This window comes from Oryctolagus cuniculus, chromosome 13 (genome assembly GCF_964237555.1).
Source record: "Oryctolagus cuniculus chromosome 13, mOryCun1.1, whole genome shotgun sequence".
Lineage (NCBI taxonomy): Eukaryota > Metazoa > Chordata > Mammalia > Lagomorpha > Leporidae > Oryctolagus > Oryctolagus cuniculus.
In genome coordinates this window covers 57,027,332-57,042,135 of record NC_091444.1, presented here as the reverse complement: position 1 = coordinate 57,042,135, position 14,804 = coordinate 57,027,332, and the positions used below count along the sequence as shown (strand labels likewise).

General features: G+C 38.5%; 1 protein-coding gene across 2 annotated transcripts in view; it reads left to right on the top strand.

Annotated features, from left to right (window-relative positions):
- The window catches only part of LOC100356313 (formin-2), a 355,035-nt gene that overhangs the window by 244,657 nt on the left and 95,574 nt on the right, over nucleotides 1–14,804 (top strand). For both annotated transcript variants that reach the window (XM_008268219.4, XM_070055559.1), the window contains exon 14: nucleotides 2,249–2,341. In XM_008268219.4, the coding sequence (XP_008266441.1) occupies nucleotides 2,249–2,341 (93 nt within the window). The remainder of the gene's footprint in view (nucleotides 1–2,248; nucleotides 2,342–14,804) is intronic.

Below are 14,804 nucleotides of genomic sequence, written 5' to 3'. Positions count from 1 at the left end.
CCCTAAGGCTCCAGGCCAGACTCTCTCCATATCACCACGGGCTGTTGCTATTTGGTTTCACCCCCATCTCCAAGCTGCTGGCTGCTCTGGCTCTCAGCTGCTTAGTGTGTTGTGTCCCTGTTGGTGCTGTGTGTTTGTACCTTCCTCACAGGTCCACAACATTCCTCTTCCTGCTGTAGAATTCCCACTACAGTTTTCTCTCTAGTTCTCCCCTGAGAGTACACTTTCTACCTTTTTGTTTGTTTGTTTTGTTTTTTTTACCACCTTGGAGATCCTCAACTAAAGCCATTAGATTAGGTGTTTATACCACCAACAGAGAGAAAAAAGAAAAGAATCAAGTTTAGAGAAGGCTATGGTGAGGTTTGTATTGAAAATACTGAGCATTTAGTATCAGTGGCTATTTAATGTATGAATCTGGAACTGAGCTAGTGATATGGGTTGGGCAGTCTCCTAATGTGTAAGAGACTTCCTAGGCGAAAAGCAAGGGGCATATGGGCAGAGAGAACCCTGGCTGTGCCTCAGTTGGTCGTAGATTTTTCTGCACCTAATTAATTATCTTTTATCTTGGATAGGCAGCTTGTGTGCTAACAATTCAGCCCTCCCGTATTTCTCTGCTTAGGCAAGTCAGTGGTCTGGAGGCTGAAAAGGGAAATACAATTTTAGAGTTGAAAGAAAATGTTAAAGTACAATTATAGTCTCCTTGGAGAACTGGCAACTTTTCTTTAGAATTATAGTGATAGGTTTTCCTGAGTCAGTCCTCTATCTCTCCAGAATTTTGTTTTAAATTTTGAATTGATTCGTTTTTCTTGTTATTACACTAATTATAGATATTTCTTTGGAAATTTTCTGAGAGACATGAAAGTACATTAAAAAGTTTGTAAAAAATGAAATTAAAAGGTAAGGTTTTTTGGAGCATTTTTTTAAATTTATGCAGAAGAGGCCGGCGCCGCGGCTCACTAGGCTAATCCTCCGCCTAGCGGCGCCGGCACACCGGGTTCTAGTCCCGGTCGGGGAGCCGGATTCTGTCCCGGTTGCCCCTCTTCCAGGCCAGCCCTCTGCTGTGGCCAGGGAGTGCAGTGGAGGACGGCCCAGGTGCTTGGGCCCTGCACCCCATGGGAGACCAGGAAAAGCACCTGGCTCCTGGCTCCTGCCATCGGATCAGCGCGGTGCGCCGGCCGCAGCGCGCCGGCCGCAGCGGCCATTGGAGGGTGAACCAACGGCAAAAAAGGAAGACCTTTCTCTCTGTCTCTCTCTCTCTCAATATCCACTCTGCCTGTCAAAAAAAAAAAAAAAAAAAAGTAAAAAAAAAAATTTATGCAGAAGTGTCGTCTAAAAGTTCATGAAAATGAATATTATAAAAACTTATTCATGAATTTAAAAAATGCACCAAAAGAAACTTACCTTTTATTACATTTTCCCATGAGCTGGATCTGTAGATGGTTATGATACCAGAGGCGTGCAAAGAATATTAACTTTCATTTCAGATCAGTATTTTAACTAAAAATCTGCTTTTATCTCAGTTACACTGAGAGAGAAGGAGAGTCAGGGACAGAGACAGAGACAGAGAGAGAGAGAGGTCTTCCATCCTCTGGTTGGAACATTAGCACCTTATTTGAGATTTAACTTCCTCATCTGTTAAAAGGGGATAATAATGTCTACCTTACTGACTTATTCTAATTATTAAGTTCATGAATAAGTTAAAAAACATATGGTATATAGTAGTTCCTCTGTAACTATTGGTCACTGTATTGACATTACCAGTGCTGTTGTTATTTGTTACTTTTCATAAATTCTGACTTTAGTTAAGGATAAAATTATATTTTAATCCAGTTGATAATAGTTATAGAAAATAGTTAAATATCACTTTAGTATATGTCAGCCAGTATTCTAACACTTTACATCTATCGACGGACTGATGCTTGTAACTGCACTGAGAGGTAGGCTCCATGCCTCTTTTACATGCCCCTTTTACAGTTAAAGAGACTGAAATTGAAAGGTGAAAGGATTTGATTGGATGTGATGGGGCTGGGTTACAGATTATGAAGAATCTTTTTTTAAGATTCTCTGAAAGAAAATGTTGATCATAAACTTCTTATGTCAGAAATTGGATGTTTTCAAAATATCTGCCAAACATGGCAGTTAGGGTGGTTAGCAGGATTTTCTGGAACACTGATGATAAGATGTTACCATTGTTTTAATGCCCTATTGTCATTGTGATGCTTTAAACATTGTTTTTCTCTAATTTCAGCCTGTGAGGTTGAAGCGGGGAAAGTATATCAGGTCTCCTCAGAAGAGCACATGCAGCCTTTCAAAGGAAACATGGAGCAATTTATCATTCAAGGTAAATTCTAAAAAGATGTGCTGTTCCCCCACCCTTTTCAGCACATGTAGAATGATTCTTTTAAATGGATATTGATTTACAACGTAGTTATTTTGATATGATAGAAAACTGAATTAGGTTTTATCATGAGTCACAGAGTTGTGAATCCAGCAATTCACTAATGATAGCATTGTGTAGATAATGGTCTTTTTGTTTCTTTGTTTTCTGCATGACAGTAAATGTCCTAGATACCAGTTAAAATAGCTCAAATTTATTTTATTTTATTTTTCTAAGATTTAATTATTTATTTGAAAGTCAGAGTTACACTGAGAGAGAAGGAGAGTCAGGGACAGAGACAGAGACAGAGAGAGAGAGAGGTCTTCCATCCTCTGGTTCACTCCCCAGTTGGCAGCAATGGCCAGAGCTACACCATTCTGAAGGCAGAAGCCAGGAGCTTCTTCTGGGTCTCCCATGGGGGTGCAGGGGCCCAAGGACATGGGCCATCTTCCACTGCTTTCCCAGGCCACAGCAGAGATCTGGACCGGAAGTGGAACAGGCAGGACTCGAACCAGTGCCTGTATAGGATGCCAGCACTGCAGGCTGTGGCCCAACCCACTACACCACAGCGCTAGCCCCCAAATAGCTCAAATTTATAAAGATATTAAAAAGGTTGTGATTTTGTTATAAAAATTAGTTATACTTCTAAGTTTTAACTATGATTGTAACCTCTGTTCCATCTGGTACTTATTTGGTTTGTCAAAATATTTTACCTAAAGCACAAAGCATATTTTTCTGATCTTCATACTATAGTTTGCTAGACAGAAGACATTAATAATGCTAGATATTTAACACCTTTCTTCCCGGGAGTTTAAAAAACTTTACTCATACTATCTTGGTGCCTCTTTCTACATTCCTATGGGATAAACAGGAATGGGAAATTTCAGAAGATACTAAAGAAATACTCTTTTTTTTTTTTTTAAAAAAAGAGGGAAACCATCAACTGAAATTCTCACTGATTGAAATTATTAAAACTTAAAATTGTATCGAATCATTTACTACTCAAACATTTTGGCTTTGGAATGTTACATTTCTTCTGCAGGTCAGATGTATGTCATGCCTTGCTCTGTGAAAGTTCTTGCTGTTTCAGGAATTCTCTTGGAGGCTAACATGGCATGAGACTGAGGCCAAGTTGCACTCTGAAGATTGGCTCTGCTCTCTGTTCTTAGGCTATGTTTTTTATAGGCTGTTCAAGTGCTATTAATTATGACTTATAATGAATGAACCATACTGCAATTTGATTAAATGTTAACCACAGTTTTTTTTATATGGGAAAATATTAATCATTAAAATAATCCTGAAGAAGTTGGCGCCGCGGCTCACTAGGCTAATCCTCCACCTAGAGGCGCCGGCACACCGGGTTCTAGTCCCAGTCAGGGCGCCGGATTATGTCCCGGTTGCCCCTCTTCCAGGCCAGTTCTCTGCTGTGGCCAGGGAGTGCAGTGGAGGATGGCCCAAGTACTTGGGCCCTGCACCCTATGGGAGATCAGGAGAAGTACCTGGCTCCTGCCTTCGGAGGCCATTGGAGGGTGAACCAATGGCAAAAGGAAGACCTTTCTCTCTGTCTCTCTCTCACTGTCCACTCTGCCTGTAAAAAAAAATAATCCTGAAAATTGAAAAAGAACTCGAGTCAGATTAATAAATCAATGTGTTATTTATGTGGTTCCAACATGGTAGAGTAGGGAGGGAACTTACTGCTCTAGTCCAGGAGAAGATAGCTTAAAAAAGGTGGAGAGAGTGTAGTCTCAGGGAAGAGTTAGGAAGAAAATGGCAGAGGAAACTACGAAAATTAGAGGGACACAGTGGACCTACATGGAGAGTATGGACACCCACAACTCAGGACTCCAGCAGTCGAGTTGGAAAGTGAGATTGGGAACTGGGGTGATGCTCGCTTCACAGAGGAAGTTTGGGATAATTCCCTTTGTATGGAAAAGCAGACAGAAACAAAGTTGACAGGGTACAAATTCATAGTCAGGCCACATTTATTCAAAGAAAATAAACTTGCTGAGGTCTACCAAGAAAAAAAAAAAAGTGTCATTTTCAAATTTTGAGGTTCTCCTAACTTACAGTAGAAAATCTCCTTATTGATTCTTAAAATGTTCTCTGATTGAACTCATCAGTCCTGTAGTCACATACTAGATGATTTTGTAACCTCTCTCCACTCTTAGTGGATAAAATTGAATTTTGCTTTATATAATCAGTGGAGTTTTTGGATTAAGAATATGCAATTTACAAATTCTGGAATATATAACTTTAGAAAATTTTATGGATACAGTATAGAAAATTCTCTCTGGCTTACTGGAAGAAAGGAATCCTTAATTCTAGAGCTTATTTTGAAAAGTGGTCTATCAATTTGCTATATTTCAGTTCTAAATCTAAACATTATTGCTTACAATTATAATTATTATGGCTTACAATTGTATGTGATATAACATTTAATATTATGGATAGTATTTAATAGCTTCAGTTTTGAGATTTGCTTTATGACTGGGTTTAGTCATTTTTATTTTTGAAATTTTTGTTTATTAGAGAGAGGAGAGAGAGGAAGAGACAGAGACAGAAAGAAAGATCCTCATCTACTGGTTTACTTCCAAAATGCCCTACTGACTGGCAGTTTGCCAGGTTAAAGCTAGGAGCCTAGAACTCAGTTTGGATCTCCCCAATGGGTAGCAGGAACCTAACTACTTGAGACATAACCATTGCCTCCCCAGGTGTAGATTAGCAGAAAGCTGGTTGGCAAGGAGATCCTGAACTCAAACTCAGTGCATTATGGGATTATGGGTGTCCCAAGAAGCTTCTTAACTGCTGCATTAGATAGCTGCCCGTGAATTTTAGTCATTTTTAAAAAAAGAATAGTAAAATTGTATATTACAACACATTTGGAATTTCAGAATTACATTTCCAAGCCACTGGTTATCAGGCATTAATAATATCTTTGGTATTTATTTACGATAATCTATTCTTACCAGTATGAAATGCTTCACCTTTTGCCGTTAGGTTAAGTAAGATGGATTTTGCCTTCATGGCACTTCTTCCACCACTCCCCATTGCCGTTTGATTTGTCCTCTGGTCCAAATATTCTATGGTTATTTGTTCATTGATTTTTTGAATGTTTTGTATATACCAGGCATTTTTTGTGTATATATTACAGCAGTGAATAAAAAATAGTATGTGTTGGGGCCGGCACTGTGGCGCAATGGGTTAAAGCCGCAGTCTGCAGTGCCTGCATCCCATATAGATGCCTAGTCCTAGCTGCTCCTCCTCCGATCCAGCTCTCTGCTATGGCCTGGGGGAACAGTAGAAGATGGCCCAACTGCTTGGGCCCCTGCACCCCTGTGGGAGACCTGGAAGAAGCTCCTGGCTCCTGGCTTCAGATCAGCTCAGCTCTGGTATTTGCGGCCATTTGGGGAGTGAACCAGTGGAATGGAAGACCTCTCTCTCTCTCTGGCTCTACCTCTCTCTGTAACTCTTTCAAACAAATAAAAATAAATCTTAAAAAAAAAGAAATAATATGTGTCTTAATGTATCTTACATTCTATATTATATGGAAGACAGATCATTACAAGATAAACAACAGAAAACTTTTTGGAAAGATTTACATACATCAGACATGTGTAGATCGAATGTGTCAAAAAGTAAAGAAATAAATCACCACTTTCAGAAGTGTAATTCTGAAATTCCAAATGTGTTATAATATACAATTTCACTTTTCATTTTTTAAAAATGACTAAAATTCATGGGCAGGTATCTAATGCAGCAGTTAAGAGGCTTCTTGGGACGCCCACAATCCCATAATGCACTGAGTTTGAGTTCGGGATCTCCTTGCCAACCAGCTTTAAATGTAATCACCCTCAAACCTGTATATATTGAATGTAGTGAAAGTGATTAATTACCTCTCCCTCTCCACTGTAGTTGTAATTTCCCCCCAGCTTGATTTCTGCAGCAGCATTTAGATGTGCTTTATCCTATACAAGGGAGCTTCCAAATGTTCATGGTGAAATGAAATAAAAAGATAATGCAGTTTTCTGTGAACTGTTTGAAGCCCACTCATAGGTCATAAACTATAGAGCAGATACTAAATACCTATGGAGAAGCCACATCTTTTTAGTGACTGTGATTCTTGATTATTAGAGGAATGAATAGAGAGTGAGAGAAATCAAAGTAAAGAGAGGGAAAAATAAGATATGAATGAATGGACACAGGAGCAAATGATGATTGCATTGGGGGAGTATTGAGTTGTGAGAGCAGAACCTGGACAGAGGCTCCCAAAACACACCTGTGTGCACCTGCATATTCCTGGTGGAGGAATCTGGGGTACATTCTGAAGTCCTGGGAAGCAGAAGTTAAAAATTTAAGAAAAATGAATTGGCAGCAATAGGGAAGGGCTAGATGGAGGCAAATTAGACTTGGAAGCAAAATATCACTTACAAGATAGGTATAGTACATGATTAGAGAAATGAAGAGGTTCTGCACTTATGACAAAGATATGGTGCCAATAAGAAGAAAGATCTGAGGGGTAGTAATGAGATAGAACCAAAAGGAATAGAGATAGTGGATAGGTATGTAGCATTTAGGTTTGAGTGCCTGAGTGACTGAAGGCATTAATAACTAAGAGAATAAAAAAATACAGATTTACTATCCCTTATTCAAAATACTTAGAACCAGAAGTGTTTGATTTCAGAGGTTTTTTTTTTTTAATTTTTATTTTGGAGCATTTGCACAGACTTTACTTGTTGAGCATCCCTAATTAACAATCTGAAACTTAAAATGTTTTAAAGCCCGACGTTGTCACTCACAAAGTTTCAGATCTTGGAGTCTTTCAAGTTTTAGGTTTTTGATTAAAGATGTTCAAATTGTACAGGAAAAGATTTGATCAGTGTGCATGATCACCTCTATGTTACCATACAAATGGGCATGCCTAGCAGGCAGGTGGTTATATGAGTTGAACGTGGCCTAGAGGTTGAGAATTGGGCATCTTGAATAAGGTGATTATTGAGTGAGCATGGTGACATAATAAGATATGAAAAAAATTGATTCTCTTTCTGGAGAGGGATAATATTTATAGGATGAACAGAGAAAGAGAAGCCCCTACAGATGTTAGTAGTTAGACTGGTAGGAAGAAAACTGACAGAGGCTTTTGTGATAGAAGCCAGAGTTGCAAAGAATTTCAGAGAAGAGGAAATGATCATAGTGGTATGTGTTCAGATGGACTGAACAATATCTTGGGTTGTGAATACGAAGTCGGAAATCACTGAAAAACCTGGATGGAACCTATTTCTTGGATTGGCATGATGAGAAACCCATTGTCTGAGCTTTGACTATTTAAAAGAAATGTAAAAATGGAATGATGGAACTCAGCAACCATATTAAAAATGTTTTCTAGACAACTGTATCTGATATTTTAAATGTTTGACAACTAGTTTCGCTCCCCAATTTGCGGAGGAACGACACTAGACCCTGCGCTGTTCTTTTGTCTGCTCGGCCCTTCCCGGGTTTGCTGCTGGTCCTTCCCGGGTTGGCTGCCGACCCCTCCACCTCCGTGGAGGGGCGGCACCCCCTGCCACTTTCCCCGCTTCCGCGGAGGAGCGGCACACCGCCGGCCGGCTCTCTCGGGGGCTGCTCAGGTGTTCCTTCAGATGTTCCCCTTAGATGTTCCTGGTGCATGTTGTCTCTCTCCTCCTTTATAGTCCTCTTCCACCAATCCCAACTCTGCTGCCCACACATCGAGCATGCTGCTCTCCTCCAATCAGGAGCAGGATCAGCTCCTGCAGTTTATCAGTCAAGTTGGCGAGAGGCAGCTGCGTAGAAGTTTACTCCTCCCCAGCGCCATATTGTGGGAGAGCAGATGCATAGAATAAGTCTTAATTCCAGTAACTTAGTCTAGTCTCAGTTGCTCCCCACAACTAGTTAATATAAGTCATTACAATTTGCTTATCTCTAATTTGTGTCAACATGTGATTTTGTTTTTGTGCATGTATGATGAAGAAAACTACTTCTTAATTTCAAGATGATTATGCAGGATTTATTTGCCATTTTCCACAAATTTTCTTTTGTACCTATTAAAAATCGTATCAGAAAACAGAGGGTAAAAATAGATAAGTGAGATCAATATGGAACCTCACACTTTCCTAATATTTCTCTTAGAATGAAACAGATGATTTCCTTTCTTTTCTCTTTAGTTTTTGAAACTTACTTGCGTTTTAGACAAGTGTGCATATAAAAATTACGTTATTGCTGAACTACCAAGGACCTTACATACAGTGGATTACTTTTATATAGGTATCTACTAGTGTTCAGAGTCCCTGGGAAAGAAGTAGGAACTTGGTTCTCTTGTTAAAGTTTACTGTCATTTTACACATATATGTCTACTTTAAAACTTAAACCCAACTGTTTTTATAGTTCCATGACAAACACTAGGCAGTTTTTTTAAAGGAGTGTTTGGGAAGAATTTTTTCTCCAACCTGTGAAATGATATCAAATCTCTACTTTGTCATTATAAGTAAAAACTAGTTGATGGGATTTATCATGGACTTTGCTCTCTGTGCCTCTGGCCCCTCTTTTCCCAAACATTTCTTTCTGAAGTTAAGCAGAATAAATCACAGCTGAACCAGAGGAACAGAATCAAGATGAAAATGCATAAATCCGTAATCACATGCTTATAATTAAAAGTGTGTTGAAACCTAAACTCTTAAATATACAGTCTTTAGTATTGGTAATTCTATACTTGAGAATGAAGAGATGGTGAAAGCAGTGAATATTAACTGTGCCAAAAACTGAGAACTCTACTAGAGGTCAGGATAGTCTATCAGAAACTACACACAAGGAACTCTACAAGCACTGTTCATTTTCATAGTGAGTCTGTTTGATGTTGCTTTTGTTTGTTTTTCTGAAAATATAATACAATGTACTTTAAAATGTTCATGGACAAGTGGAAATAAGTTTATTTTGTGTAAAAATTTGGAAATCTATGGATAGTTTCTTTTTTTAAAAAAATAAACTGATCTCTTTTTTTTTTGAAAGATTTTATTTATTTACTTGAGAGGCTGAGTTACAGTCAGAGAGAGGGAAAGACAGAGAGAGAGAGGTCTTCCATCCGCTGGTTCAATCCCCAAATGGCTGCAATGGCCAAAGCTGGACTGACCTGAAACTAGGAACCAGGAGCTTTTTCTGGGTCTCCCACACAGGTACATGGGCCCAAGGACTTGAGCCATCTTCTACTGCTTTCCCAGGCCATAGCAGAGAGCTGGATCAGAAGAGGAACAATCAGGATTTGAACTGGTACCCATATGGGATACAGGCACTGCAGGTAGGGCTTAACCTACTATGCCACAGAGCCAGCTCCAATAGTTTCTTTATAATACAAGTTTTCTACAAAAGTGTTGAAGACCCCTTGCAACATATATTTAAAATTTTTTAAGGAAGTACTTCTTTTCTTTTTTTTAAGAAAATTATTCATTATTTTCATTTTATTTGAAAGGTAGAGAGAAACAGAAACAGAAAGATCTTCCATCTGCTGGTTTATACCCTGAATACCTATAACAGCTAGGGGTGGGGCAGACTGAAGTGAGAAACTCAGAACACAGTCTGGGTCTCCCACTTGGGTAGCAGGAATACAAATACTTGAACCGTATCTGCTGCCTCCTATAGTGTGCATTAGCATAAAGCCAGAATCAAAAGCATAGCTATGGGGCCAGTGCAGTGGCATAGGGGGTAAAGCCTCCACCTGCGATGCTGGCATCCCATATGGGCGATACCCGGCTGCTCCACTTCCGATACAGCTCTCTGCTGTGGCCCTGGAAAATAGTGGAAGATGGTTCAAGTCCTTGGGCCCCTGCACCCATGTGGGAGACCCGGAGGAGTCTCCTGGCTACTGGCTTTGGATCAGCGCAGCTCCAGCCGTTGTAGCCATCTGCAACGGATGAAAGACTCTCGCTCGCTCGCTCGCACTCTCTCACTCACCCTCTCTCTCTCTCTCTCTAAGTCTCTCCTCTCTCTGTGTAACTCTGACTTTCAAGCAAAATAAATAAATATTCAAAAAAAAAAAAAAAAAAAGCAGAGCTAGAACTTGAACCCATGCATTCTGATATGGGATGCAGGCATCCCGAGCAGTGAATTCACTATTGTGCCAAATGCTTATTCTCTAAAAAAATTTTTACCCCGAAGTAAACAAAACTCTATTTTCCACAAACTCTTTGAAGCACCTGTATTAGATAATTCTACTCAGTAATGAAAAAAAAAGGTGAATTTGATTTTTTGATATAACTTTCAGTCACCATTTAAAATTGAAAAAGAATCAAAATTTTCTTTTAAGCAAACAATATTTGAGTCATTATCTGTATTATAATAACTACAATTATTAAGATTTGGTACTCTTTCTTCTGTGCCACAAAGTTAACCAAAGCCTATTTGTACTCCATGTGATTTTGCTTTCACACTGTTAAAAACAGTGTGAACAGCCACCACTATCCCCATTTACAATGACAAAACAAAGGCTTACATGGCTCATTACCTGACTAAAATCACATACTAGATGGCAAAGTCAAGGCAGAAAAAAGGTATCTTTAAAAATGGCTATATATTATATATATATATATATATATATATATTCTTTTTCATTTAAAGTTGTAATATTATAAGAGAACAAGCCAGACAGTGTATAAGGCAATTGAATAATGTTAGGTGAAATTTCATATGAGATATTTAATTAAACTCCAACGTTATGGGTAACAGGACTGGAACACTGGAACACATCTGTGTGAGTGCAAACGCATAAAAATGCCATGTACACAGTGAAAAAACTCTTTCCCCCCATATATTGATAAAGGATGATTTTCATTATAGATTCCATTATACCTTTCCCTTTAACATTTGAGAAGCATGAATTGGAAGAGATTTTTTGGAAAAAAAAAGTTTATATTGCCACATCTCTCTGAGGGTTACATTTCCCACAGCCACAGTCATTCATTCTAAAATTGTGAATAAGAATTGATCAAAGATCCTCTGGGGAGTGAGGTGGAATCAATTCCAGATGAGAGTCTCAAATAAGTGCCCTGATTGCTCCTGCTTGCGTGTTCCCACTGACACTTCATAATGAGTGTCTCCATAATATTTCCCATGCTCTATCTTTAGCCCCTATTGGATAACAGACTCCCAATAAAGATTTATTTTACAGATGAATGAAGGAAGGAATGACTGTCGTTCCAACTCCTGCTCCTCATTTCTTCTTTCCCTCAACGTTGTGAATGATGCTACTTCTGTCTGATTGTCTAAGTCAGGAAGGTTGGCTCCATTCTTTAGTACTCAGTGGATTCATGTGAATATGTAAATGATACATACATCTATTATAAAACTCGTGTGTTTAATGTAACGCTAGTCTTCTTATTATTACTCTACTGAATTTTAATCAGTGTTATGTTTCAGTTGTATCCTTCCAGAAAGATAATTCTATATGCAAATGCATGTAGAAACGTTTATTCATACACATTTATATGCATTTTTTACTAGTGGCTATGTGCTCTATATGATGTACTTCATTGTAAAATTTTTTAAAGATTTATTTATTTATTTGAAAAGCAGAGTTAAAGAGAGAGAGAAAGAGGGAGAAAGAAAGAGAATCTTCCATCTACTGGTTCACTCCCCAAATTGCTGTGACAGCAGGGGCTGGGGGTGGTCCAGGTAAAAGCCAGGAACCAGGATCTTCATCCAGGTCTTCTGTGTGAGTGCAAGGGCTCAAGGACTTGGGACATCTGCTGCTGCTTTCCCAGGCACATTAGCAGGGTGCTGGGTCAGAAGTGGAACAGCTGGGACTTGAACCAGAGCCCATATGGAACACTGGCATTGCATTCTGCCACAACGCTGACACCCTACATTTTTAACGTGATATCTTGTATGATTCATCTATGTCTTATATTTATTTTATGTATAATATAGAGAAAACAAATTTGTGTGTATATATGTATCCACACATAACCATAACATAAGATTTTATATGTGGTGGGCTGGCGCTGTGGCACAGGTTAATCCTCTGCCTGCAGCACCGGCATCCCATATGGACACCGGTTCTAGACTTGGCTGCTCCTTTTCCAATCCTGCTTTCTGCTATGGTAGAAGATGGCCCAAGTGCTTGGGCCCCTGCACTTGTATGAGAGACCTGGAAGAAGATCCTGGCTCCTGGCTTCAGATCAACTTAACTCCAGCCATTGTGGCCATTTGGAGAATGAACCAGTGGAGGGAAGACCTCCCTCTCGATAGCTCTCCTTTTCACTGTCTGTAACTGTACCTCTCAAATAAATAAATAAATCTTTTTTAAAAAAGCATATGTTTTATATTCATTTTATTCTTAATGCAAAATATATAACTTATTTTGTTATTATTTACACTATAAGATATACACATTTTTCTTTATTCTTATGTTTACATTTTATGGAGTTACAATGAACACTGGATTAGTGAATACAGAACAATCACTCCTATGGTGAAATAAAGGATTAGCTTGTTGCAAACTTGTATTTACAGTTTATTCAATTGATCAATACATTGCCTTGCATTATTTATGTTTAAATGTAAATATACTTTATTTATTTATTTTTTAATTTTTTTAAATTTTTTATTTATTTGAAAGATTTACAGAGAGAGGTAGAGACAGAGAGAAGTCTTCCATCCGCTGGTTCACTCCCCAGTTGGCTGCAATGGCTGGAGTTGCCCCAGTCCGAAGCCAGGAGCCAGGAGCTCTTCCAGGTCTCCCACGTGGGTGCAGGGGCCCAAGCACTTGGGCCATCTTCTACTGCTTTCCCAGGCCATAGCAGAGAGCTGGATTGGAAGTGGAGCAGCCGGGTCTTGAACCGGCACCCATATGGGATGCCGGCGCTTCAGGCCAGGGCTTTAACCCACTGTGCCACAAGGGAACTTCAAAAATTTTGTGAAAAATTATATCAAAAGATGTTTATTTTGGTAAAAAATAACTTTTGAAATACATATATAATTTTTTCTTTTCATTTTTTAGAAAGCTTTTGTTTAGTGAATATAAATTTCATAGGTACAACTTTACGTATATAGAGGTTCTTACCCCGATACCCACCCTCGCACCCCCACTCCCGTCCCACCTCCTACTCCTTCTCCTATCCCAATCTTCATTAAGCTTCATTCAGATTGATTTTTAATTATTTTTATATACAGAGGAACAGCTCTATACTAAGTAACGATTTCAACAGTTTGTACCCACATAGACACACAAAGTATAAAGTACTGTTTGAAGACAAGTTTTACATTTAATTCTCATAGTACAACTCATTAAGGACAGAGGTTCTACATGGAGAGTAAGTGCACAGTGACTCCTGTTGTTGATTTAACAATTGACACTCTTACTTATGATTTCATTGATCATCCAAGGTTCTTGTCATAAGCTGCCAAGGCTATGGAAGCCTTTTGAGTCCACAAACTCTGTCAGTATTTAGACAGGGCTATAAGCAAAGTGGAAGTTCTCTCCTACCTTCAGAGAAAGGCACCTTCTTCTTTGATGGCCCCTTCTTTCCACTGGGATCTCATTCATAGAGATCCTTCCTGTAGGTCACATTTTTGCCACAGTGACTTGGCTTTCCATGCCTGAAATGCTCTCATGGGCTTTTCAGCCAAATCTGAATGCATTAAGTGCTGATTCTGAGGTCAGAGTGCTGTTTAGGGAGTTTGTCATTCTATGAGTCTGCTATGTTGCCTGTTGCCCATGTTGGATCATTCTTTCCTTATTAATTCTCATATATAGTTTTTTTCATAACACGTGTTTTCCCATGAACTTTTTGAAGACCCCTTTTATTGTTCATTCATTAATTCACAGCCAATGGAGCTATAACTCATGCCTTCACAAAGTTTATCTCACACATATATTTTCCCTAAAAGACATATCATTCCCTTCTTGCTCTTAGGGTCATTATTAGATAGCATTTTACCACTACTGTGGAGTATACTCCATTCACCAAAATACAACAAATATACAAAAAAGTGGCATTAAAATGGAAGGAGAAAAGACATTTATTTATAGTATGAGAGCAGAAATAAGAAGGTAGAATGTCACCATATTCAACCTCAGTTGGGACATACATATATATACATATATATAAATAAAACATATAGTATATGTATATAATATATATATTTTTATATATATATATATATATATATATATACAGCATGAATGAGGTAGTCTATAGAGATAGTTATATGTTTTAACCTAAATAAGATTCAAAGAATTATAGTGAAATCAATAGCCATGGATGTCCAACTCAAGGAATAGAACATGATCAGCACCCTCAACCTTTTTGTTTATCCTTCCCTGAACTTATGTGTGTATCCTCTTCAGAATTCATCACTATCTTGAATTTTATATTTATTATTTACAGTATTTCTCTTCATATTTTTACAAAGATGTTAATTG